This window comes from Brachyistius frenatus, unplaced genomic scaffold (genome assembly GCF_029030835.1).
Source record: "Brachyistius frenatus isolate BFR_SWC_R1_liver_20210118 unplaced genomic scaffold, ASM2903083v1 Contig_378, whole genome shotgun sequence".
Classification (NCBI taxonomy): domain Eukaryota; kingdom Metazoa; phylum Chordata; class Actinopteri; family Embiotocidae; genus Brachyistius; species Brachyistius frenatus.
The window spans coordinates 129207-155807 of record NW_027210977.1 but is presented as its reverse complement, the minus strand read 5'-3'; the positions used below and the strand labels follow the sequence as shown (position 1 = coordinate 155807).

The following is a 26601-nucleotide window of genomic DNA, read 5'->3' as shown; positions in this document are numbered from 1 at the left end:
CTTAGGCAAAGTGAAATAAATTCGCCGCACCGACACAAAAAGTAGTCCGCTTTTCGAACACCTTTTCTGTCCGCTTTGCGTCGCTGATCGGTTCGATTTAACGAACTTTAACGGCGACTCGCGCAAATATCGACGGCTTGGCGGCGGATAAAGGAGCATCCGCCGGGGGTGGGAGTAGTTTCTGGTCCCCCTTCGTCCAGCTCCGGAGCGCAGGGATCTGTGCTGTGCTGCGGCTGAGCTGAATGAGATTGAAGAAGAGTTCTTCTTGTTTTGTAGCTTCAGTTTCTCTGTTTTTACACAAATTGTCCAGAAACTAAATCTAAAATAGCAACGCGGAAAGCAGCGGTGCGGCAGGAGGCGGCCGGACTGTTCGGACGCGGTTGTTCCACCGTGGATCGGCTTCTTGTACATATATATTTAATTAATCTGGAGGAGGACTGCTGCTGAGTAAGTGCACATTGGGCTTTTTTAATTTCATAACTTTAATTTTCTGTGTGCTCCAACTTTACGTGTGCGCCGCGGTGGCCCGATCGGCGGTGCGGCGGGGTGCGGGCAGGTGTGCGGGCTGGCCGCCGCTCGGCGCTCTTCCCGGGTCTTTCTGTCTGCTTTAGCCGCTGCTTCTTCCAGGAGTTGGTCTTCTGGAGGACAAGGGGCCGACAGAACTTAGACCCACCGACGCCCGCTCGGTGTCACCATTTATTCAGAAAGATGGCGCCGCTCGGCCCGCTCCGGTGCGGGCTTCTTTATGAGCCCGCGCCGCGTCGCGCGCCGCCGCCGCGTTATTATTGATCTTTGATGGAAGTTATCAGCTCGCGCTGTTAGCCGAGCGCGGCTAGCAGGATGCTTAGCATTAGCGGCTACAGCTAGCCGGATCCACTTGTTCTGCGGGAACATTTCGCAGCCTCACTCGGAGCAATGTCGGATGCGAGGGTCGCTTTTCACCCCGAAACACCGAAAACACACGATAATCCTCCGGAACGTGACAGTTTCCGGCGCCGTGAGGACGCACCGGGGCAGCTCGGTGGCTTTTAAGGACCGATTGTGCGTCCAGCCGGCCGCCGTGTCTCCATAAGGACGTTAGAAAACATTTATTTGGCCGCGAAACAAAAAAAGCACTTTTGTGTGTTTGAAGTCGGCAGCTGGAGCTCCTCTCGGCTTCATCTTGAAAACCTCCATTTTAGCTCGCTTTCTTCCTTTTCGGGCCTCCGCGGCGCCGTGATGGAAGTTTATCCCCACAACTTGGTGTCCCACCCCGGGAGCAATTACTCCAATTAGCCGGCGGCCCTGTCGCTGTGCCCGGGTAACGGAGTACATGTACTCCCGTCGTGCTCCGACGACCCACCTGAGGTCCTGCAGGTACTCTGGCATGTGTACTTTTGTACTTTTACTTCACTGCACTTTGTACTGCGTTCATTCGAAGATTTTAGTTACTTTTTGTGTAATTATAATTTACATAAAGGTTTATATATTTAAAAAAAAAAAAAGCAAAATAAATCCTTCATAAAGTCATTAGTACGAGTTTCAGACAGTGGAGTCAAGACATAAAGTACATTTTCTAAAGTACTACTACAGTACTTATATTTACCAACAGTGTGGAGGTACTTGTACTTTACTTATTAACATGTTTTTCTGCTTTATACTTGTACTCTACTGCACTTCAGAGGTAAATATTGTACTTTTTATTCCACGACACTCATCTCATGCTGCAGTTTTTATGATTTTATGCAAACGACAAAACAAAACCTACTTTGTGCCTCTTATTACAGCTTCCAGACAGTGTAGTAAAGTAACAAAGTGCTTTATCTAAAGTACTAATACAGGATGTGTATTTACTTGCAGTGTGGAGGTACTTGTACTTTACTTATTAACATGTCTTGCTGCTTTATACTTGTACTCTACTGTACTTCAGAGGTAAATATTGTACTTTTTATTCCACTGCATTCATCTGATCCTACAGTTACTTTTTGTGTAATTATAATTTACATTAAGATTTTAAAATGCTAAATAAATCCCTCATAAAGTCATTAGTACAAGTTTGAGACAGTGGAGTTGAAAAACAAAGTGCATTTTCTAAAGTACTACTACAGTACTTATATTTACCAACAGTGTGGAGTTACTTGTACTTTACTTATTAAAACGTTTTTTTTTGCTTTATACTTGTACTCTACTGCACGTCAGAGGTAAATATTGTACTTTTTATTCCACGACACTCATCTCATGCTGCAGTTTTTATGATTTTATGCAAACGACAAAACAAAACCTACTTTGTGCCTCTTATTACAGCTTCCAGACAGTGTAGTAAAGTAACAAAGTGCTTTATCGAAAGTACTAATACAGTACTAGTACATACAAGTACAGTTTTGTAGTACCTGGAAAGTGGACGTACCTGAGTACAGTATTTCCATTCTGTGCTGCTTTATGCTTTAACCCGCCACACTTCAGAGGTAAATATTGTACTTTTTATTCCACTATATTCATCCAAGTGCTGCAGTTACTTTTTGTGTAATTGTAATTTACATTAAGATTTTAAAATACTAAATAAAACCCACATCAATACAAGTTTCAGACAATGGGGTCAAGAAACAAAGTACTTTTTCCAAAGTACTACTGTGGGATGTGTATTTATTTACAGTGTGGAGGTACTTGTACTTTACTTATTAACATGTTTTTCTGCTTTATACTTGTACTCCACTGTACTTCAGAAGTAAATATTGTACTTTTTATTCCACGACATTCATCGCAGTTTTTATGATTTTATGTAAATGACAAAACAAAACCTACTTTGCGCCTCTTATTACAGCTTCCAGACAGTGTAGTAAAATGATAAAGTACTTTTTCTCAAGTACTTATACAGTACATAACTTACCTCCAGTTTTGAGGTACTTGTACTTTATCCATTTCCATTCTCTGCTGCTTTACACTTTTACTCAAAAAAACATTTCAGAGAGAAATATCCTATTTTTTTTATTCCACTACATTCATCCAAGTGCTTCAGTTACTTTTTGTGTAATTATACTTTACATCAAGATTTCAAAACACAAAATAAAACCCTCAGAGTCATTAATGCAAGTTTCAGACAGTGGATTTAAGACACAAAGTACTTTTACTAAAGTACTACTACAGGATGTATATTTACCTGCAGTGTGGAGGTACTTGTACTTGTACTTCTTAACGTTCTTTAAAAACTTTATGTTTTTACTCCACTGTACGTCAGACATTTAAACATTACATAGTTAAATGTTTGTATTTTATAATTCCAGTACATTCATCTGATGCTGCAGTTATTATGAAATAAAACTGCTGATTACAGTTTAATAAAGTACTTTTACTAAAGTACTAATACAGTGCTAGTGCATACAAGTACAGTTTTTTTCTGTACCTGGAAAGCAAACGTACTGAAGTATTTCCACTCTGTGCTACTTTATACTTTATTCTTCATTATATTTTAGATATTCAAACATTACATTTAATTTTTCTTTTTTATTCCACTACATTTATCTGCTGCTAATATTTTACACAAAGCTAAATCTACTCAAAGGAACAACTTTTTCAGTGTTGAGGTACTTGTACTTTACCTATGAACATTTTCAGATGCTTTATATTTGTACTCTACTTCGCAGGTAAATAGTTTATTTTTACTGCGCTGCATTCATATGAAGGTTTTTGTTACTTTTTCTGTCACTTTAATTTATATAAAGATTTTAAAATACAAAATAAAACCCTCACAAAGTCATTAATACAAGTTTCAGACAGTGGAGTCAAGACACAAGTACTTTTACTACAGTACTTATATTTACCTGCAGTGTGGAGTACTTGTACTTTTCTTATTAACGTTCTATTCTGCTCTATACTTTTACTTGACTGTACTTCAGAAGTAAATATTGTAAATATCTTTTTATTCCACTAAATGCATATGATGCTTTAAACTTCTTATTACAACTTTCAAACAGTGTTGGAAAGTACTTTTTCTCAAGTATACAAGTGCAGTTTCTTTTGTACCTGGAAAGCAGACTTACTTGAGTATTTCCCTTCTGTACTGCTTTATACTTTTACGTCATTATATTTCAAATATTTAAACATTACATTTAATTTAAGTTTTTTGTTTTTTTTTATTCCACAAAAGAAAAACAAAGAAGCTTTAATGGACAAAATAAAACCTACTTTGAGCCTCTGATTACAACTTCCAAACAATGTATTAAAGTACTCTTATTAAAGTACTACTACAGTACGTATCTTTACCTCCAGTGGTGAGGTACTTGTACTCCTCAGAAAATATGATATTTGTGCTGCTCTGCGTTCCTCTTCAGATTCAGATTTTAAACAAACAATAGTTTTATGAAAAAACAAACATTTATGTGCGTGTCCACACAGCAGGGGGCGCTGCAGGGATGCATTCAAGGGCCATAAGATTCAACAGGAGAGGAGAGTGATTAGGAAACATCCTGATGTTTGTTTTTATTTACTGTAAACAACTTTCTGTACATATTTAAATAAACATAAAGCACTCGTTAGACTTTATTTTCGGGGTCCTGATTCTACTGCAGTGACCGTCCACCTGCCTGATCAATACATCATTGATTATATCAGGATGAACCTGCAGAGGACACACTAACACATAGTATTTCAGTACTGCACTCAAGAAGTACTTGACTTGAGTATATTTACTGCCGAGTACTTCACGACATCTCAGATAGAAAGTTTTCTCCTCTTCTCTGGTTCAGTCTGACGGCTGCAGATTTAAAATGGTAAAATAAAACATGTCAATAATCTGATAACCGCTCAGAGCCCTCAGCCGGCCCTGTGGAGGGGCCCCACCCCCAGGTTGGGCACCACTGGACTAAACTAACTGTATTTAAAGTAGTTTAAAGAGCTGCGACAGGAAACTGCAGTATCACATCTGATGAGAGTACTTTTACTTTTGAAGTACATTTTATTGAATATACTTCTCTACTATTATTTCTGTAGGTTTGTGGATGCAGTACTTTTACTCTGAGTATTTGTACTGAAGTAAACGTTTGGAGTACTGAGTATTTGTAACTATGTTCTCGAGTACTAATTCAGCAGGTCAGAGACGATTTACTGCATAACGTGTACTTTCACTACACAAAGCTGATAATACTTATGTACTTTTACAGCTCTAAAGACTTGAGAATGGACTGGGTCCAGTCCTTTAAAGTTCTGGACTCTCTCTGGTCCTCTATAGTTCTAGACTCGGTCCGGTCCTCTCAAGTTCTGGCCTCGCTCTGGTCCTCTAAAGTTCGAGACTCGGTCCGGTCCTCTAAAGTTCTGGACTCTCTCTGGTCCTCTAAAGTTCTGGACTCACTCTGGTCCTCTAAAGTTCTAGACTCGGTTCGGTCCTCTAAAGTTCTAGACTCTCTCTGGTCCTCTAAAGTTCTAGACTCGCTCTGGTCCTGTAAAGTTCTGGACTTGCTCCGGTCCTCTAAAGTTCTACACTCTCTCTGGTCGTCTAAAGTTCTGGACTCGCTCCGGTCCTGTAAAGTTCTAGACTCGCTCCGGTCCTGTAAAGTTCTAGACTCGCTCCGGTCCTCTAAAGTTCTACACTCTCTCTGGTCCTGTAAAGTTCTAGACTCGCTCTGGTCCTGTAAAGTTCTAGACTCGCTCCGGTCCTCTAAAGTTCTGGACTCGCTCCGGTCCTCTAAAGTTCTAGACTCGCTCCGGTCCTCTAAAGTTCTGGACTCGCTCAGGTCCTGTAAAGTTCTAGACTCGCTCTGGTCCTGTAAAGTTTTAGACTCGCTCCGGTCCTGTAAAGTTCTGCACTCTCTCCGGTCCTCTAAAGTTCTGGACTCGCTCCGGTCCTCTAAAGTTCTGGACTCGCTCAGGTCCTGTAAAGTTCTAGACTCGCTCCGGTCCTCTAAAGTTCTGCACTCTCTCCGGTCCTCTAAAGTTCTGGACTCGCTCTGGTCCTGGAAAGTTCTAGACTCGCTCTGGTCCTCTAAAGTTCTGGACTCGCTCTGGTCCTGTAAAGTTCTGGACTCTGTCCGGTCCTCCCAAGTTCTGGACTGTCTGGTCTTCTAAAGTTCTGGACCGGGTACAGAACCGGTGCCGTCTGTAGTTGTTGGTTGCAGGTGGTTTGTTTGTAACGGTGTGCGTTTGTTGTGTGTTGCAGGGCAGTCCAGAGGGGTGGAGTCCGGTCCCACAGCCAGGTGGTGAGTCTTTCTATCCTGATTCAAACAATAAAAACATATGAAGTCAGATGGATTAAAGCATCATGTGACTGGAATTATCAGATATTCATAAAAAATAATGTAATAAATAACCTGCTGACATAAAAATTCTCATTTCATGTTTTGATTATGAAGTAACATTATTTATTAATGAGAAGTTACCTGGAGCTGTTTCATAAAGTTAGAAATGTATCTTTAGTTTTATAATACAACATGTCTGAAACATGAGAACACGCGTGTTTATAAAGTTCAACATGTGTGTGAGAAAAAAACCATTTCAGTTGAACTGAAGAATTTTTCTTTTGTTTGTTTCAGCGGCACATTAATGCTTCAGTTGGATGGTTTTCCTACTGGAGACGGTGTTCAGGTACAACTCAGTAATACTACTGCTGCTACTGCATCAAGTACTGCAACAAGTACTTCTGTTTGTACTGCAGCAAGTACTCCTGTTTGTACTGCTGCATTGTACGACATGAAGTACTCCTTGTACTTCATGCAGTACTCCTGTTACTGGACTTCATCACACTGAAAACGTGCATGTGAGCAACTTTTAGATTGAAAGTCTCGGTCACTTCTTGTGACCTTGTTTGACCTTGGCAGCAGAGTTTTAGTGTCAGCATCTCACAGGAAGTCCTTATATGGCCTGGACCTCTTGTTGCTACGGCAACAGCCATGACCAAGTTGCAGGTGATTTCTGTTGAAGCAGCTGATGAGACCTTTCCCCCTGTGTGTGTGTGTGTGTGTGTGTGTGTGTGTGTGTGTGTGTGTGTGTGTGTGTGTGTGTGTGTGTGTGTGTGTGTGTGTGTGTGTGTGTGTGTGTGTTTGTCTCTCTGTGTGTGTTTGTCTCTCTCTGTGTGTGTGTGTGTGTGTGTGTGTAGGCTGATCGACCGGCTGGCAGACTGACTGGATCCATGATGGAACTACAGACATTGCAGGAGGCTCTGAAGGTGGAGATCCAAATCCATCAGGTGGGTTTCTGGGTTTCTGGTTCCGGAGAGTCTTGATGCTCCAAACTGTCTGAAACTGAACGGTTCGGGTCGGTCACAGGACCACCAGGTGGCGCTAGCACCGACCTGGAGCTCTCAGCTGCTGTAGTTCCCCGCTGTGACCAGCAGGTGTCACCGTGATGTTTTTATGACTCTCTTCTCCTTCTGCAGAAACTGGTGGCTCAGATGAAGCAGGACCCTCAGGTAAACCCAGCACACGCTCACATCACAGCTTCCTGTTTGATATCATGTGACTCCAGCAGCTCCAACTCACTCTGACGCTCCGCCTCCTGTTTTTCAGAACGCAGATCTGAAGAAGCAGCTGCACGAACTTCAAGCAAAGATCACAGCGCTCAGCGAGAAGCAGGTACATCACACACACACACACACACACACACACACACACACACACACACACACACACACACACACACACACACACAGACACACACACACAGCCAGACAGACTAATGAGCCGGTATCTGTTGGCAGCAGGGAGGGAAAACGAGGCTGGTTTAAAGGATGAGAAATGTTCCTGATTGATTATTTTGTCCATAAAGTGTCGGAAAATTGTAAAAAAAAAATAACAACAAAAACAACCTGGTTATCATGTTTAACGTCTTTAAATATTCTGTTTACTGTCTTTTAAAACAAAGACACGTCAACTCAAAATGTTTTACAGACAAGCTCATAAACAGAAATAAGCAATAAAATAATCATTAAAAGTTATAACTATCAATCAGATCGAAGATCAGTGAGGAAACAGAACCGTTTAATAGATGAATCTTTCTCATCTGATCTTCATATTCGATTCTGGAGCATAAAAAGCAACAATTATTGATCATTAAAAGTTGTTGCATCTTCCTCTGTCGCTGCCAGCAGCCAATCAGGAGGCAGGATTCCAGGACTTGAGATTGCTCTGATCGGCTGCTTTCACAGATGATCAGCTGAGATTTTACAAGCAGAGTTCAGTGTTAGTTTACCTGCAGACGTGCTGCACGGACGAGACTTCAGAAACACGGAAATAAAGTTACAAGACTTTGTTCATTTCTCAACTCTGAAATCCAGTTAAACTGGTTGTTTTGTGTGTCTTTCCGGTTGTTTTGTGTGTCTCTGTGGTTGTTTTGTGTCTTTCCGGTTGTTTTGTGTGTCTCTGTGGTTGTTTTGTGTCTTTGTGGTTGTTTTGTGTGTCTTTGAGGTTGTTTTGTGTGTCTTTGTGGTTGTTTTGTGTCTTTGAGGTTGTTTTCTGTGTCTTTGTGGTTGTTTTGTATCTTTGAGGTTGTTTTATGTGTCTTTGTGGTTGTTTTGTATCTTTGAGGTTGTTTTATGTGTCTTTGTGGTTGTTTTGTGTGTCTTTGAGGTTGTTTTGTGTGTCTTTGCAGTTGTTTTGTGTCTTTGAGGTTGTTTTGTGTGTCTTTGTTTTGTGTGTCTTTGAGGTTGTTTTTTGTCTTTGTTTTGTGTGTCTTTGCGGGTTGTTTTGTGTCTTTGTTTTGTGTGTCTTTGCGGGTTGTTTTGTGTGTCTTCCCGGTTGTTTTGTGTGTCTTTGTTTTGTGTCTTGGTTTTGTGTGTCTTTGCGGTTGTTTTGTGTGTCTTTGAGGTTGTTTTGTGTGTCTTTGTGGTTGTTTTGTGTGTCTTTGAGGTTGTTTTGTGTGTCTTTGAGGTTGTTTTGTGTGTCTTTGTGGTTGTTTTGTGTGTCTTTGCGGTTGTTTTGTGTGTCTTTGAGGTTGTTTTGTGTGTCTCTGTTTTGTGTGTCTTTGCGGTTGTTTTGTGTGTCTTTGCGGTTGTTTTGTGTGTCTTTGTTTTGTGTGTCTTTTAGGTTGTTTTGTGTGTCTTTGCGGTTGTTTTATGTGTCTTTTAGGTTGTTTTGTGTGTCTTTGTTGACGTGCTCTTAATGCTTTGATGACAGACTTCAGTGATCGTGTCGTTGCTGCTTCATGAATATCTTTGTGTGTGTGTTTGAGTTGAGGATCTTTTGTTGTGTTTTTATTTCTATCACTTCGTCTATTTTTATCTGCTCTCTGCACACGTTTCTTGTTGTGAAACACTTTGTACGAGCTGCTTCCAGATGAGTTGGAGTCTCTCGTGGTCAGATAAGAGTCGCTGCCCTTTAATGCAGCGTTTACCTGCAGGTCTGTTGAAGCTGCGGTCTTTGGACAGATGTACGTGTCTGAGTGTTGTGGAGAATACATGCGGCAGGTTGGTGGTAAAAATAGAAGGCTGGCTTTGTGTTTGTGCCGCTTACATAACGACAAACAACTCAAGGTGTTTTCAGATAATCTGTCTCTGCAGCAAATTACCTTCAAACAGAGTTCAGTTCGTGTTCACACGCTAATCACACGTAAGCAGGAGATTCATGTTAAAGGCTGAACATCTTTATTACTGTCAGTGGAACTTATAAACCCTCCTTTTTATTTATTTGACTTGACAGCAATAATTCCTGATCTCAGGAGCTCCAAAGGTTTCTGTCACCAACATCATGAATATGAAATATGGAGGCGTGGGGTCGGATTCAGAGCACAGATCTTAAAAGTCAACGTTTAGGGAAATATTCTGATCTTAATGTTCGATGTCATTTCTAGATTTTGAAAACAACTTTTCACACATTTTATTCACCAAACAAAATATTTAGATAGTAATTATCAGATTGATCAAGAATGAGAGTTTTGGTTTTCTTTTATGGTCCGCTTCATGTGAGGTATTAAAAAGGACTGAAATGATAATTACTTTATTAAACTATAAACCCTGTTTCCAAAAAAGTTGGCATACCACGTAAAATGTAAATAAAAAGCAAATGCAATGATTGGCAAATCATTTAAACTCATACTTAATTTAAAATAGACCAAAGACAACATATCAAATGTTGAAACTTAGAAATTGTATTGTTTTATAAAAAATATCTGCTCATTTTGAATCTGATGGCAGAAACACATCTCAAAAAAGTTTGGACAAGGTCCACAAAAAAACCATAAAAACCACCTGGTAGAACATCTGACAACTAATGAGGTTACCATGGCAACAGGTCAGTAACATGATTGGGTATAAAAGATGATTTCAGAGAGACAGTGTTGGAAAATAGTTCAACAATCTGAGAATAATGTTCCTCAACGTAAAACTACAAAGAATTAGTGGATTTCATCGTCTACGGTTCATAATATCATTAAAAGATTCAGAGAATCTGGAGAAATCTCTGAACACAAGGGACAAGGCTGGAAGCCAATATTGGATGGTGGTGATCTTCGGGCCCTCAGGCAGCACTGCATTAAAAACACACTATTCTGGAGTGGAAATCACTGCATGGGCTCAGGAACACTTGTGAAAACCATCGTCTGTGAACACAGTTCATCGCTGCGTCCACAAATGATGTTAAAACTCTCCAAAGAAGAAACCAGATAGAAACATGATCCAGAAACACCGCCGCCTTCTCCGGACCGAGATCATTGAAGATGGACTGAGGTGAAGTGGACAACTGTATCGAGCTTTAAAACTGTCGACAGGCTGGTTTGAGTCTGTTCTCACTGCTGCAGCTTCTCCTGCAACGTTCTTCTTATTATATCTTTTATTTGTGTGTTTTTTTTTTAATAGTTTCTCTTATTTTCGACCGCTGAAATTTCCAGGAAGAAACTTTGTACAGGAAAAGATCCTGATTTTTAAATCCATGCAAACATGTCATGTTTTGATCCTGTGGGCTCTACAGGGATTTAAGACCCGAATCTTCCAGCTGACTGTCACTCAGAATAAAGTGGAGCTACTCTGCAGGCCGACGGCAGCACCGTGTGTGTGAAGAGCGAGAACTGCTCCTTTTAAAGCAGTGGTTGATGGGAGCTGAACGTCTCCTCACAGCTGGTCCTGTGATCGAGTGTAGCGCTGCGTTAGGATGCTGCTGCAAAGTCAGGTGTTGCTTGGCAACAGATGGGCTTCATCCCTTGATGCTGAGTTCAGTTGTGTGTGTGTGTGTGTGTGTGTGTGTGTGTGTCAACTTCTCCCTCCGCGCTCAACATGACAGCGTGCTCCACCGTGCTGTTTCTTCTGCTGCTGCTCTTAAACTGCAGCAGCCAATCAGATTGGAGCATCGATGGCAGCACAACCGACACACATATTATTATTATTATTGATCGCAACCATGAAGACGCATTCAAACAGCATTTACAAATATAAAGTAGAAGATATGAGTCAAAACTGATAAAACAAGAGTTTTAATATAAAACAGACCTGAATATTAGAATTCCCTTCAACTGGTTTATTTCCAGGTTAAATAAATCTTGCACACAGATGACGGCAGAGTGGAGACGTGAGAGCTGGACTGATGTGGTCTCTGCTGGTCTTGCTGACAGCAGGAACAGCTGATAGAAGGTGAAAACATCTGTATGATAACGACGTTTACTGTCTCCTCTGCAGAAAAAGGTTGTGGAGCAGCTGAGGAAGGAGCTGCTGGTGAAGCAGGAGCCGGAGGCCAAGCTGCAGCTGCAGGTCCAAACTCCTCCAGCAGGGGGCGACGTGAAGCCGGCCAACCTGCTGCAGGGCCAGCAGATACCTGGAGGATTGCAGCAGGTGAGAGCTGCTCATCACGAGTGTTTCACCTCAGCGGTCTGATGATGTCACGTCTGTAACTCGTGGGTTAAATTCTCCGTCCGCAGACGCTGACGGTGACGCCGGTCCTCACCACGAAGACTCTACCTCTGGTGCTGAAAGCTGCCGCCACGCCCGTCCTGCCGCAACGCCCGCCCACCATCGCCATGGTAACCGCCGCTATCACCAAACCCGACTCGCAGAACGCCCCCATCAACCTGCAGGTGGCCAGCAAGCTGATCAATCAGAGCTCGGAGCCCGTGCGGCTGGTGTCCAAGAACGCCATGGTGGTAAGTTTCCTCGCCGCCGCCGCCGGTCGGGCTCGTCCATCAGTTTTGTGTCATGGTCGGTAGAGTCGTCGGGTGTTCGACCTGCCTGGTAGACTGACCAGTGTTTCGGTGACGGAGGCTGTGGTGTGAGTGGTGGCCTTCGAGTGGAACCCAAAACATCTTCGATTTCCTGTCACGAAACGCAAAGAACAAATTTTTAAAATCGTCCAAATATTCGTTTCAAACTAAGTCGATCTCGGTTGATGAATGTTGACGTGGAAACATTTTTGGTTTTAAGTAACGGCGACACGGACTGCATCTAGAAGCCACGGGCTAACAATTTAGTGTGCCAGCAGGCGGGTAAAAAAAATGCGGGAAATGCAAAAACGTAATGACGGAGGGAGAAAATGAGGCTGTTGGAACGTCGTGAACTCCACCAGAGGGCGCTGTTCACGTGAACACTGTAAACACGACAGCAGAAGTAACGAACCTCCCGCCCTCCCTTGTTTCGGTAACTTGTCCTGTTGAAACTACAGACTGTAACGTGACAGCTGAGGGACACCTGTCAATCAAATATCCGCGGACATGTCGATGGTTGTCAGAGCAGCACAGATGCACAACCTGCTGTGGTTTTGTCTCAGGTGCAGGCCACCACCACCGCCACCACCACCGCCACCGCCCAGCCAATCAAAGTTCCTCAGTTTGTCCCTCCTCCTAGACTGACGCCTCGACCCACCTTTCAGCCACAGGTGCGTCCCCTGTAAGACCCGCCTCCAAACCTCCCTAACCCCGTGAGATCAGTGTGTGTGGCCCAGCCCGAGGTGACTCGCTCACCGTCCAGCAGGGGGCGGGAGCGCACCGAAGCAAACACTCATGCCTTGCTCCGTGGCACTAAAACATTGTTTGCTCTGTGCTGCCTCTACTCATCTCCTCTCCTCTTGTTGTGCTTCTTTTAATTTTCCTACTGACAGGTGTGTTTTCCAGGTTTCCCGCCTGAGTGTGTGTGTGTGTGTGTGTGTGTGTGTGTGTGTGTGTGTGTGTGTGTGTGTGTGTGTGTGTGTGTGTGTGTGTGTGTGCGTGCGTGCGTGCGTGTGTGTGACTGTGTAAGTGAGTGAGTGTTTGTGTGCGTGTGTGAGTGAGTGAGTGTTTGTGTGCGTGTGTGAGTGAGTGAGTGTTTGTGTGCGTGTGTGAGTGAGTGAGTGTTTGTGTGCGTGTGTGAGTGAGTGTGTGTTTGTGTGCGTGTGTGAGTGTAAGTGAGTGAGTGTGTACCTTCTGTGTGAGAGCTTGTTTTCCTGCAGCTTCTTGGTATTTTGTGTTCCTGGCTGTCGGTGTGTTTTAACCCTGTAAGTGGAGAAACGTTGGTGTCTGTGCTGAGTGAGGCCACCGGGAGCTCTGAGAGGCTAGCAGCGTTAGCATTAGTAGTCTAGCTGCGTTAGTTTTTGCAGGATTAGTGGCAGTAATAGCACTAGTACCAGAAGTACTAGTATTATCAGTTGTAGTATTAGCATTAGTAGTGGTAGTTGTTGCTGTAGTACCATTAGCAGTAGCATTATTAGCAGTATGATCAGTTTCAGTAAAGTTCCACGGTGGTGTTACTCAGCCGTGTCTGCTCATTTTGTTGCTGTTTTCTGATTGGCCGTCTGTCGTCAGCAGGTCAGGCCCAAACCGGCCACGCCCACCAACGTCCCCATCGCCCCGGCCCCTCCCCCGCCCATGATGGCGGCCCCCCAGCTGCTGCAGAGGCCCGTCATGTTGGCCACCAAGCTGTCGTCCTCGCTGCCGTCGGCGGCGCCCATCCACCAGGTCCGCATCGTCAACGGGCAGCCCTGCAGCAAGACAGGCTCCGCCCCCCTGACTGGCATCGTCATCACCACGCCCGTCTCCGCCACCCGCCTCGCAAGCCCCGCCCAAGCGTCCAACCCCACCCAGACTCTCGCCCAGCCGATCCAGATCAGCAGCCTGACGATTGAGCCCAGGGTAAGAGTGTGTGTGTGTGTGTGGAGGCTTTTGGGGGGTCAAAGGTCACTGTGACCTCACAAAACCCCTTCGGAGCCATAACTCCAGAGTTCAAACACTGATTATGACAAAACTTCACACGTCGAACATGACAAAATCATGACGTCAAGACATTTTCTGTCCAGAAGGTCAAAGGTCACCGGAAACATTTCATTAGGAGAGGCACCAAAATAACGACAGGAGTCCTGACCTCTTCCTCCTCCTCCTCTCAGCAGACTGTTAAATCGGGAGGAGCCGAGCAGAAGGTGGTGGTCAGCCTGCCCTCCTCCTCCACCCCTCCGTTGTCTCCTCCTCCCAGACCCAAGAAGGAGGAGAACCCAGAGGTAGGAAATGACCAAAGATTAGGTTCAGTGGTACCGTAGAGTACTTCCTGTTGTTGTCCTGTTACCGTGGAGACAATCAATCTGTCAATCTGTCCTGTGACTGTGACTCTGTCTGAGTGTCCTGAACCTGTTGTTGTCTTCCAGAAACTGGCGTTCATGGTGTCTCTGGGTCTGGTGACTCACGACCACCTGGAAGGTGAGCGAAGCTTCAGCAGCCGACGGATCTCAAAACATCCGAATGTTTCTGCACTGAAAACTTTCCACGTTTTTCATTTTGCAGAAATCCAGAGCAAACGGCAGGAAAGGAAAAGGAGGACGACGGCCAACCCGGTGTACAGCGGAGCCGTGTTCGAACCCGAGGTGTGCGACGGTGATGTCATCTGCTGACATCATGTCATGACATCACAGCTGATCCGTGACGTCACATCAAAGATTAACCAACACGTCGTTTCTCGTTTCTTTCAGAGGAAAAAGAGTGCAGTGAGTTACCTGAACGGCCCTCTGCACCAGGGAACCAGGAAGAGAGGTCCGTATGAAGCACCGGGACACACAGTAGAGACCAGTAGAAGAGTAGAGACCAGTAGAAGAGTAGAGACCAGTAGAAGAGTAGAGACCAGTAGAATCAAGAGTAGAGACCAGTGGAATCAGAGTAGAGACCAGTAGAATCAGAGTAGAGACCAGTAGAATCAGAGTAGAGACCAGTGGAATCAAGAGTAGAGACCAGTAGAATCAGAGTAGAGACCAGTAGAATCAGAGTAGAGACCAGTGGAATCAGAGTAGAGACCAGTCAGAGTAGAGACCAGTCAGAGTAGAGAGAATCAGAGTAGAGACCAGTAGAATCAGAGTAGAAACCAGTAGAATCAGAGTAGAGACCAGTAGAATCAGAGTAGAGACCAGTAGAATCAGAGTAGAGACCAGTAGAATCAGAGTAGAGACCAGTAGAATCAGAGTAGAAACCAGTAGAATCAGAGTAGAGACCAGTGGAATCAGAGTAGAGACCAGTAGAATCAAGAGTAGAGACCAGTAGAATCAAGAGTAGAGACCAGTAGAATCAGAGTAGAGACCAGTGGAATCAGAGTAGAGACCAGTGGAATCAGAGTAGAGACCAGTAGAATCAGAGTAGAGACCAGTAGAATCAAGAGTAGAGACCAGTAGAATCAAGAGTAGAGACCAGTAGAATCAAGAGTAGAGACCAGTAGAATCAGAGTAGAGACCAGTGGAATCAGAGTAGAGACCAGTGGAATCAAGAGTAGAGACCAGTAGAATCAGAGTAGAGACCAGTGGAATCAGAGTAGAGACCAGTGGAATCAGAGTAGAGACCAGTAGAATCAAGAGTAGAGACCAGTGGAATCAAGAGTAGAGACCAGTGGAATCAGAGTAGAGACCAGTGGAATCAGAGTAGAGACCAGTGGAATCAGAGTAGAGACCAGTAGAATCAAGAGTAGAGACCAGTAGAATCAGAGTAGAGACCAGTGGAATCAAGAGTAGAGACCAGTAGAATCAGAGTAGAGACCAGTGGAATCAGAGTAGAGACCAGTAGAAGAGTAGAGACCAGTGGAATCAGAGTAGAGACCAGTAGAAGAGTAGAGACCAATAGAAGAGTAGAAACCAGGCGAATCAGAGTAGAGACCACTAGAAGAGTAGATACCAGTAGAATCAGAGTAGAGACCAGTAGAATCAGAGTAGAGACCAGTGGAATCAGAGTAGAGACCAGTAGAAGAGTAGATACCAGTAGAATCAGAGTAGAGACCAGTAGAATCAGAGTAGAGACCAGTAGAAACAGTAGAAACTAATCTCTTGCTCAGCACTAATGTCTCTCTGTGACTCCTCCTCCTTCGTCTCCTGCTTCCTGTTTCTGTCGGGTTTCTGCTCGTTCGTTGGATCGCTCGGAGGTTCTGCAACTGATCAGAACTCGTCTATACGACGATAACCGTTTTTAGTTCGGTCCAAACTGAACTTCGTCCAGGAAGTCGTCATCCTGCGATCGCAGTAATTAACGCAAACTCAAGAAACCTCCAGAATATCTGCTGCAGTTTACAATTACAACATAAAGTCGCCTTTCAAAATAAAACCCACTTCATTACCAAAACTAACTGGTCATTCCCAATCATTAGGCTCCACCCCCTATACTCTCACCATCATAACTAACTGCTGCTAGCTAACCGCAACAACAGGAAGTGACTGGGTTTGTGGGAAATGTGGTCTTATGATGGAATGAAGAACATGTTAAATGAGCTTTCTACAAACTTCCAGCTGGAAGAGACTGAATGTGATTTAAAAAGTATGTAAAGCTCTTATTTTGAAGGCAGATCTTTGTGTTCTATATTAAAGTCACAGACGGTCTGTTCTGGAAAGATACACAGCTTTTAGGAAATAAATATAAAATATAAGAGTATAAAATCGAAAAACATTCAGTCGACTTGTAATTTTAACAAATTCTAAAATGTTCCTGCAAAAAAACTCACTTAAAAATCCACAAATTACATCGTAAAATCAAACATTTCTGATTAAAACAATCAGGGATCAATAGGAATATTGATTTAAATGAAATCTCTCCTTCAGACGATCGATAACAGAACCAGCGAACACGCAGAAACCCGACTGAACCTGCCGTGCTGTGTGGGAGCAGCTGAAATGCATCCTGGGAGTTGTAGGAAGTGAGCGCGGTCGTCCCCACCTGTAGGTCAGGTGTGTGAGGGGGCGTTAATACGACTAACAGGAAGCTGAGACTTCCTCCTCTTCCTCCTCCTCTTCCTCTCAGCACAGGAAGCTTAACGTTGCGTTCACGTGCAACTCGCAGTGTCAGATTTTAGCACGTCGGCCGCCTGAGTGGTTTTGAGACGTCTGAAGGTGCAAAAGAGGTCACAGGTTCGACTTCCTGTTGTCTTTTAACTTCCTGTCTCTGGTGGATCCTGATTGGTTCACACAGGTTATTGATCATCGATCAGTGAAGCTGCTGAAACTGATGAATTATAATACAACTTTTCATTCGACTGTTGAACGTGTCATATAAATAAGGAACTTCAGGTTCCTTCAGTTTTTCGGTCGTCTGTCAGGCAGATTTTTCTGTTCGTCCTCATTTTGTCTCGAAGCTCAAAGAACTAAAACGTTGCAGGTTTTTAAAGTAGTGGCCGGAAAACCCCTTAACCAATCAGAGACGTTCAGCTCTGTAAGCCCCGCCCTGAAACTTCCTCCACCCCCACCAAGCAGGAAGGAGAAGCTTCCTGTGGCGGGAACATGAAGGTGAACAGAAACAGGCACTTCCTGTGCAGACAGGAAGTTAAGAGACCCAGAGCGCCACTTCCTGCTCAGGGAGGAAGTTAAAAGACGGCACCACTTCCTGTTCAGACAGGAAGTTGAGACACAGCGTGTCTTCCTGTTCAGACAGGAAGTTAAGAGACACAGTGTAATTTCCTGTCTGCGCAGGAAGTTAAAACACAGCGTGTCTTCCTGTGCAGACAGGAAGTTCAGACACATTTGGCCGTCGGTCCCGTGAGCGTGTGACTCCTGTCGAGGTGACTGCGGTGTGTTAACATGTGACACGAGACCATCCAGCAGGTTTGTACTAGAGCTCAGCTTCAGCCTCCTGCACTAACACTGCTGTCTGTGCTTCTGACTCCTCCTCTTCCTCCTCCTCTTCCTCCCGTACCGCCCCCTGACTCATGCTAGCCAACGAAGACTCCCTTTCCAAGGTATGTCATACGGACTGTTTGTGTTTGTTCTTCCCCCCTCTCCATCTTTCTTTTTTTTTCTTTTCTTTTTTTTTTCTTTGTTTTTCCGTCTTTGTCGTCTGTCTCATTTCACCCAGGTCGCCCACCCAAACACAGCAGCGTCCCGGAGCTGGGCAGCCTCACCCCGACCTCCCCCTCCAGCCCCGTCCGCCCCCTCCCCCTGCCCAGCCCCAGCTCTGGGGATGTAAGTAACGATGGGGGAGACGGACAGTTCAGAGGGTCGGACGACCCGTCACACACAGTCCTTATTGGCCCAGTAGCTCTTGTCAGTCATGTGCAACCCCCCCCCCCCCAGACCTCCCACCACACGTCCATTAGTCTGTTGTCTCCATGTGATGATGTCATCAGCCATCATTTGTTTTACTTTGAACTCAGCCTTACAAAGTGAACAGTGTCCTGTAGCCGAGCATCCATGATAATAACTCAGAGCACACGCTAACTCCCAGATGTCCAGTGAATTAACACACCATGTCCATTAGACATCAGAACCAGGCCAGCTGTAAAACTCAACCCGGTCACGGTGCCTCCTGATTGGTCCAATTCTTCCTCACAGGGAGACATCCATGAGGATTTCTGCACTGTGTGCAGACGCAGTGGCCAGTTGCTCATGTGCGACACGTGTTCTCGTGTTTATCACCTGGACTGCCTGGATCCTCCCCTGAAAACCATTCCTAAAGGCATGTGGATCTGTCCAAAATGTCAAGATCAGGTAACCACAGCAGCCGAGACTGATCCTGAGTCAGGGGGACGGGGGTACCGCAGTCCAGACTGTAGATCTGCTGAGGGGCCTTCTGCTCCCTGTCCTCACCTGTAGGACTGTTCAATCCTTTGTAAGCATACATGATGCACTTTCTCTGTGCTTCTGTCTCATTCATTGTGTCGGTAAAAGATTGGCATCTCACATCCATCCACTCCATTGCTTGTCCCTCCGGGCCCCCGCCGCAGGGCGAGGGGCCCCGTGTGTCTTCCTCAAGTCTTTTCTGAGTGTCGGCGTGAGTGACAGCTGCCAGCTTCTCTCTGCAGATCCTGAAGAAGGAAGAAGCGCTGCCGTGGCCCGGGACGCTGGCCATCGTTCACTCCTACATTGCCTACAAAGAAGGTGACGGCACGTTTCGCTCTCAGGGTGACTGATGCGCACCTATCGCCGTGACGACTCACTCCCCGTTGTTGTTGTCGTTGTTGTTGTTGTTGTTGTTGTGTTTCAGCTAAAGAGGAGGAGAAGCAGAAGCTGATGAAGTGGAGCTCCGAGCTGAAGCTGGAGCGAGATCAGCTGGAGCAGACGGTCAAACAGCTGAGCAACTCCATCACGGTGAGAGTAAACAAATAAACAGCTGAGCAACTCCATCACGGTGAGAGTAAACAAATAAACAAACAGCTGAGCAACTCCATCACGGTGAGAGTAAACAAATAAATAAACAGCAGAGCAACTCCATCATGGTGAGAGTAAACAAATAAACAGCAGAGCAACTCCATCATGGTGAGAGTAAACAAATAAACAGCAGAGCAACTCCATCATGGTGAGAGTAAATCACATTCAGGATTTGTTTGTGTATTTTATTAAAACCAAAACGTTTCTGTCATTCATCTAAAAAACATCAGTAAATCAATAGTTGTGAAAGTAAAATGTAAACAGATTTAATGATTCAGATCAACCACATGTTGATGAGTCTCATCATCATGTCCGAGTGAACTGATCGCAGATCTAGATCCAATAGAACCTGAGGAGGCTGCAGGATAAATCCCACCGTGCTGTTTTCTTCTTCCATCAGAAATGCATGGAAACCAAAAACACCATCCTGACTCGTCAGAAGGAGATGCAGCTCTCCTTGGAAAAAGTTAAGCACCTGATCCGCCTCATCCAAGCCTTCAACTTCAACCAAGCTCTGGCAGAGACAGAGAGCAAAGATGTCAGAGTCCAGGACAGCGCTGAGGGCGCCGTCACCTCTGAAGCCGCCCCAGAGGTCAACGCTGTGGAGAAGGCGAAGGCGGGAAGCTCCTCGGTCAGCAGCATCACCGATGGAGGCGACCAACAGGAGGAGCGCGCAGTCGCAGGGAGCGACCACACGGCAGCGGCAGGAGATGCCGCCGGCCAGCCGGACAGCGCCGTCCTGACGGCAGATAACAGCCCCGCCGTGGGGGCGGGGGGAAAGGTGGAGCCTGGGGCGGGGGGCGGGGGGGCCGCAGGGACCCCTGTCCAGCCGGCGGACGTCATGGCCAACCCCGAGACTGAGGCAGCTCCGGTCGTTGACATTCCCGCCTCCTCGGTGGTCACGACTGTCGCCACCACCAACGGCACGGCGGAGCCCGCCTGCCCAGACCGCAGCCCCGCAGGAGGCCACACCCCCAACACCACCACCAACTCTGAGAACAACACGGCTGCCGTCAACCCTCCAGAGACAGCGGTGGAGAAGAAGCAGGAGGAGATCACTGACAGTGACGGCAGCAACACCAACAACAGCAAAACCTCAGAACTCTCCCAGCATTCTTTGCCAGCTCTCGTCAGCAGTTTGGACAATAAAAAGTAACACTACGTCTCTGGAGTCGCGGGAATTCAAACATATATATTAAAAAAAAAAAAAAAGACTTTTGCTTGCACCGAACGGTGCCCTGAAGTTGCCAATCTGTATAAATGTTGTTTGTTTGCATTGTATTGTCAGACTGTGTCAATGGTAGATATACAGCCCAAGTCACATGACTCTGGGAAGATGTAGGCTGTTCCACCCACAGAGCTGGGTACCGGAAGGCGTACGCACCAGTGTCATCATGCCAATTAGTGATACACATCATGGTGGGAATGCTCAAAGGGAGATTTAATTCATCATCACACCAGTGTGTGCCTGTTACAGTGGCCCCTGTGTTCTCATGTGGGGTGGGGAGACGGTTCACGCAGCGAGAACGGAGAACGTGGAACCAAACATCTGTCGGGGTTCCTGGTCCAAGAAGCAGTGTTGTGATAGTATGAGTACCTAAAAGAGAACCTATTCCTCCCCTCGTCCCAATGAACTTAATGTGAACAACCTTCTGCAGTCCAATGACCCCGATCTCCTGAACCTTCCCCATCAGTCCCGACCCGTCCCAGTCAGCTGAACCTCCCCGACGAACCCTCGACAAGACCGCGTTAGGTTGGCACAAAAAAAAGGACTGACCTACTCCCCTCGTGACTAAAACCTAAACTTGCCTTTGCCAATCTGACAATAGTCCAATAACAGTCCAACGAGAGTCCAACAATAGTCCAACGACAGTCCAACAATAGTCCAACGACAGTCCAACGAGAGTCCAACGATAGTCCAACGACAGTCCAACAATAGTCCAACGACATTCCAACAATAGTCCAATAACAGTCCAACGACAGTCCAACAATAGTCCAACGACAGTCCAACGACATTCCAACAATAGTCCAATAACAGTCCAACAATAGTACAATAACAGTCCAACAATAGTCCAACGACATTCCAACAATAGTCCAATAACAGTCCAACGACAGTCCAACAATAGTCCAACGACATTCCAACAATATACCAATAACAGTCCAACAATAGTCCAACGACATTCCAATAATAGTCCAATAACAGTCCAATAATAGTCCAATAACAGTCCAACAATAATCCAATAATAGTCCAATGACATTCTAACAATAGTCCAATAACAGTCCAATAATAGTCCAATGACATTCTAACAATAGTCCAATAACAGTCCAATAATAGTCCAATGACATTCTAACAATAGTCCAATAACAGTCCAATAATAATCCAACGACATTCCAACAATAGTCCAACGACTCCCTGTGCGAACCTAAAGGGTTCAGTATGCTTCAAACACTCAAAGGTCGGACGAATAGTTTCAGGTTTTTAAGGGGTGAACAATTAGGTCTTTACAGAAAAATTAAATCGGGTTCTTGTCAGTTGTCTTATCAGTTTAAGAAAAATATAAAAATTCTTAGTGGCAACCAACGATTGAAAAAAAACCTCCAAAATTCAATAAAGTAACTGAATTTTAGAGATATTGTTGTTGGACACCCCGTTGGACAGTCTGTCCCCGAAGACCTTGTTGGATTGCTGGTTTGGTAAAGTTGCAGAAATTGTGGGTCAGAAGTATTTCTGACATTGTAAAGGTGTCGCGTGAAGACCGTTTTCAGTCTCTGTTGAAATACCGACACCTTCAGACCGACATCACCAACACGGAATACGAAGCAGGGACCTTCCACGGTCCACAGAATCAGAACTGATCTCCAGTCCGACAATCCAGCGTAGCATCTCCACGGAACCCCAACGACCTACGAAACGAACGCTACCCCGACAAACCGATGTCTCGGTTTCCTAAAGTTACAAACAGTGTTGGACACTCGGAATTGAAACGTACCGACTTCCCCATCAAGTGACGACGTAAACGTCCCACAGCGACTAGAACCCGATCGGACCTTCACAGGTCTGCGAACGAAACGACGCGAATTCCTCCGTCGGCCCAGCAGACTTCCGCTCGTTTCAGGTCAAAGTGTCGTTACCAACGTTACCAATGTTTACAGCGTCGTTGAGGTCGTTCGAAGCCTTTAAACGGAAACTTTTCCATCGACTTACGACTCTTTTGACTTCCCCCTCCCAGGTCCCCTAAACCCAGCTGACTGGAGAACCTTCCCTCTCCCAGTCCCCCGGTGACCAAAACGTTACCCAGCAACCACCAGTCCCGGTACCCCACCCCACCTCCACCTGGATCCCTGAGCTCAGGCAGAAAAGACGCCGGGCGTCGCGTTCAGCAGGTCCGGAGGAACGAGGGCGAACGGGCGCGGTAGCCTAACAGATGTTTTCAGTGGTGTTGGTCAAGTGTAGTGATTGAGTTTTCATTCGTGAGTCAAGTGTGTGTCAACTGTGAGCACTAAATGTGAAATTGCAATATTGCAATGTCAACACACACAAAAAACTATATCTGGGCTGTGTTTCTTTTTTATAGGAAAAGATATTCAGGTCTTCCTAGTCTTCAGAATAAGTGCTTTCTGTTCCTGAACCTGCTGGACTGGCATTATCAACACAAAAAGGAATCCTCTCTTTGAAGTGGTGATCTTTGCATTACGTGCATTTCTGTTGAATTGTGAACTGCCAAAATGATGTTGTATCCAAATTCAGCAGGGACGAGTCCACTTACTGTATTGAAAGATCAAATCATTGGCGTTGTAAGATATCGATGCGACCATTTCAGAAATTGGAAAGTTCCCAGACTGCGACAGGAGAGCTTATTAAACAATAACATGAAAGGAACTTTTTTGTCCTTGAAATGGAGGGATTTGTCGGTCGAACCTGCTCCTGTAGACGGATCTGGAAGGACGACACCACAAATCCCGAGATTAAAGCACAAGCTTGCTGCATTACAAAGAAGTGCTGAAGAGCTTTTTGTATGTTAATATGGAATTAAACAGAGTATGCATCTCTTTGTTGTGATGTGACTTATCCCCACATTGCCAATATTTTTCTAGGAGGTGAATCGAACCCTCCGTCTGACATTAAGGCTCAAGTCTAGTTGCTATTTATTTTTTGGGGCTTCAGAAACCCTCCGTCCCTCCCGGTCGGTCCCGAGCATCTCTTTTCTTTCTGGAGCATGTCTGGGCTGAAATGCGATGCTGTTCCTCGTTGGCTTGGTGGCTGTCGGTTGGGGTCTGTGTTTGTCTGGTGAACCGATCATGACTTCTGGCTTCTCGTTGGGTAACGGGGCAATAACCACCTCTGGTCTGTTCTTAATGGTGCCTCTGGTTGTGCTGGAATTTGTTTTTGTTTTTTTGTTTTGTTTCCTTTTGCTGTATTGGAACGTTGTTGATTTTACTTTCAGTCGTCCAAACGCGTGTTCGCCCCCCCGAGTCGCCGCCAAGGTGTCGAAGTCGGTCCGCCGGTTCGTCGGTCCAACTTTTGGTCCAGACTGAAATATGTTAGCTGTCGCTCCGATGTTCGTGTTCCCCAGAGGAAGATTCCTTCTGACTCCTCTGACTGGACGTCGAGCGACGCCACGAGCTCGTTGAAATGTGTCCAACACTTCGGCTTTTTGACCAAATACCTTCTGAACTAATGACATTCCCGTCGGCCTCAGCTGGACGCTGTGTTTACTGCTAATTAGCTCATATTAGCATGCTAACATGCTATACTACAATGGTAAGACGTGGTAAATATTATATCTGCTAAACCGCTAGCTGGCTTTCTTACGGCTAATTCGCGGTTTCTGCCGAGAGCCGCCGACTCGAACTTAAAACTTCGGACCGTCGGCAGGCGGACGACGAAGTTCACGTCACGCTAATGCGGAAACCGGGAATTAGCATCAACGGTGAGCATGTCAGCGTGCTGACGTTAGCTTTCTGCTCAAAGCGCTGCGTTTGATTCACGTCGAAAGTCGGACATTTCCGAGTTTAACATTCCGAAGTCCGAGCTGAACGCGTCCGACCGACGACGCTAAACTATAAATGATCAACACGGCCGACGCCGAGAAACTCGACCGGATAAAAACCTAAAAACGACGGACTGTCTGTCCGAGTATCGTACAGCGCCGCGGCCCGGCGCCGTTCACCGAGCCGACCCGGTGGGGGGGGGGGGGCACGCTGTTGGGCGACGACACAATAAGCTGTTGCAGGTGTCTTTTTTGTTTTTGTTTTTCATATCACGTGGACTCTTGTTACTGAATCAGCAGATCTGACGCCTGGTTTTCTGACATCAGCTGTACAAACTGCCTTCACTCAGAAGATCCAGGAGAACCGCAACGTCTCCACATGTTTGGCCACCGTGTCGTCTGATTCACGTGTGACTTCTGATCCGTGACCCGGCAGTTCAGCCAATTCTGAACACGGGACGGGAAAAAAAAAACGAGATGCAACCGTAAGAGAAAAAAGACGACTGGCGATTCCCCGGTTCCTTATGAATATCATTCATTGTGTGTTTTGTTCTTTGTCGGCTTTCTCGGGTGGATGTTCTTCTTCTTCTTCTTCTTCTTCTTCTTCTTCTTCTTCTTTCAACATGTTAGACTGTGTTCACTCATGATAGAGCAGCGTAGTCATCCAGTCACTCAACAAGGTTTTCGTTCAAAGAGCCCGAACTTGTGTTCCAGACCAACTGGACCTTTCCCTCTGTACAGTAGGTACCTCGAGTGCCTTTCTTCAAACAGCAGATAATATTTGTCTCTTGACTTGCACTGTGACTTGTAGAAACCTTACTAACCCTCCGGATAATCCCCCCCCCCCTGGTCCCAGGAGCCTCCGGAGCACAAACCCGGTCCGTTCACCTCAGGCTGCCAGTAGTCAATGCAAGTTGAAACTACATTTCATATTTATGCCGTTTTAAATTGACCAGATAGTGTTTTGTTGTTGTTTGATATAGAAGTTGCCTTAAATGTGTTTTGTTTTTTCCTTTTTACGTGATTACGTTTTTACATTTGGGGAAAAAAAAAAAAAAAAAACCTGTGCAAGACGCTGGCGGAGGTCAGAGGTCATTTGGTGAGGAGCCGCCGGGGTTTGTTGTCAATGAAGATGATGAGGTCTCGCTTGGAGCTGTTTATGTGATGCACTTTTTGGTTTGACCAGTATTATTGTTATTATTATTGTTATTATTATTATCAGAACGGAAACGGGATCTGTCAGCAACACGAATCGCAGTCTTGAGTCTCGCGCCGGTTTTCGGTTCTTAGATTTTCTAGCTGGACTCGGGAGCTGGTTTTGTTTTATTTTGAAAGGTCCACCGTCTCCTCTGTGCTGTGGTTCCTCTTCTGTTGGGAGGAAGGGTGAGTTTGCTGAATCAGGTCGCGTGAGCCGGAGCCTGTGTGCGTTAAAAAAGATCAAACTTCAACCCAATGAGAACATCTGTCCACTGAGTGCGGTGGAGCGCATGCCTTCTTATGCAAATTTTTATACAGGATTTGTCGAAACCTTTTTTAATACGCGTTTGCTTTTGTTTTTATGTGAAACTCAAATCACCTTTTTTTCTTTGAACGGGCATCGTGATGCCGAACGTGTGCAGTTCAGATGTCGAGCGTCGCGGCAGCCGTCGAAACGTTTCTTCCCGGCGTCGCGTTTTACGGACGGAGCTGCGAAGGCCTCGGATGTACGAACTAAAATAGAAAGACTAAAATTGGGTTGTCCGATGACCGCTGTGCAATACCGCCCGTGACCACCAGGGGCAGACTGACGGTGAGGCCGAGTGTCGGCGCCGTATCGGTCCTCCCAGTACATCCGAGGTTTCGGTTCTGGCGTTTAATTGAACTTGGCCGACGCGCCGTGTTGAACGTCGGGATGCTAGCAGTGAGGTCGCAAAAAAAATACAAATAAAACATCTAAATTGTTCCTCGTTTGATTCAGTCGAGCTCCAAAAGGGTTTATCCGAAGAACACGGCGCACACGTGCATTTGTGTTTGGAAGCATTTCTCTGCAGTCGCAGCATCTCGTCCGGACGTTGATTTCCTGCGTCGGCATCGTGTACATCGGCCGAGCCGGAAAACGTTAACGAGGAAGTCGCGTTAACGAGGAAGTCGCGTTAACGAGGAAGTCGCGTTAGCTGGGTCGCTGC

General features: G+C 45.5%; 2 protein-coding genes across 6 annotated transcripts in view; one reads left to right on the top strand and one right to left on the bottom strand.

Annotated features, from left to right (window-relative positions):
• The first annotated feature begins 183 nt into the window (after nt 1–183).
• Nucleotides 184–24606, top strand: phf21ab (PHD finger protein 21Ab). 5 transcript variants are annotated; one of them, XM_069724476.1, is made up of 19 exons: nt 187–447; nt 6128–6167; nt 6501–6552; nt 7064–7153; nt 7343–7375; nt 7473–7538; nt 11567–11719; nt 11806–12027; nt 12648–12755; nt 13660–13983; nt 14238–14345; nt 14490–14541; nt 14626–14705; nt 14811–14871; nt 18154–18260; nt 18630–18785; nt 19100–19175; nt 19282–19385; nt 19846–24606. In XM_069724476.1, exons 3-19 carry the CDS (start codon nt 6511–6513, stop codon nt 20599–20601), a joined length of 2538 nt encoding a protein of 845 aa, XP_069580577.1. In that variant the 5' UTR covers nt 187–447; nt 6128–6167; nt 6501–6510; the 3' UTR covers nt 20602–24606. The 5 variants fall into 5 exon arrangements, with proteins under 5 accessions (XP_069580578.1, XP_069580580.1, XP_069580577.1 ...); XM_069724474.1 differs by having other exon boundaries at nt 14235–14345; XM_069724475.1 differs by lacking the exon at nt 187–447 and adding an exon at nt 507–1356 and having other exon boundaries at nt 14235–14345.
• Nucleotides 4858–26601, bottom strand: part of cunh15orf40 (chromosome unknown C15orf40 homolog) — a 108892-nt gene continuing 87148 nt past the window's right edge. The window contains exon 5 of the transcript XR_011312272.1: nt 4858–4870. The gene's annotated coding sequence lies outside the window, so the exon portion shown is untranslated. The remainder of the gene's footprint in view (nt 4871–26601) is intronic.

Bases quoted from the DNA above. Each gene is read 5' to 3' on its own strand.
- phf21ab (XM_069724474.1), top strand. From the start codon at position 6,511: ATGCTTCAGTTGGATGGTTTTCCTACTGGAGACGGTGTTCAG. The intron at 14,346-14,489 runs GTAGGAAATGAC...GTTGTCTTCCAG, and splicing joins AGAAGGAGGAGAACCCAGAG to AAACTGGCGTTCATGGTGTC. The intron at 14,706-14,810 runs GTGTGCGACGGT...CGTTTCTTTCAG, and splicing joins GAGCCGTGTTCGAACCCGAG to AGGAAAAAGAGTGCAGTGAG.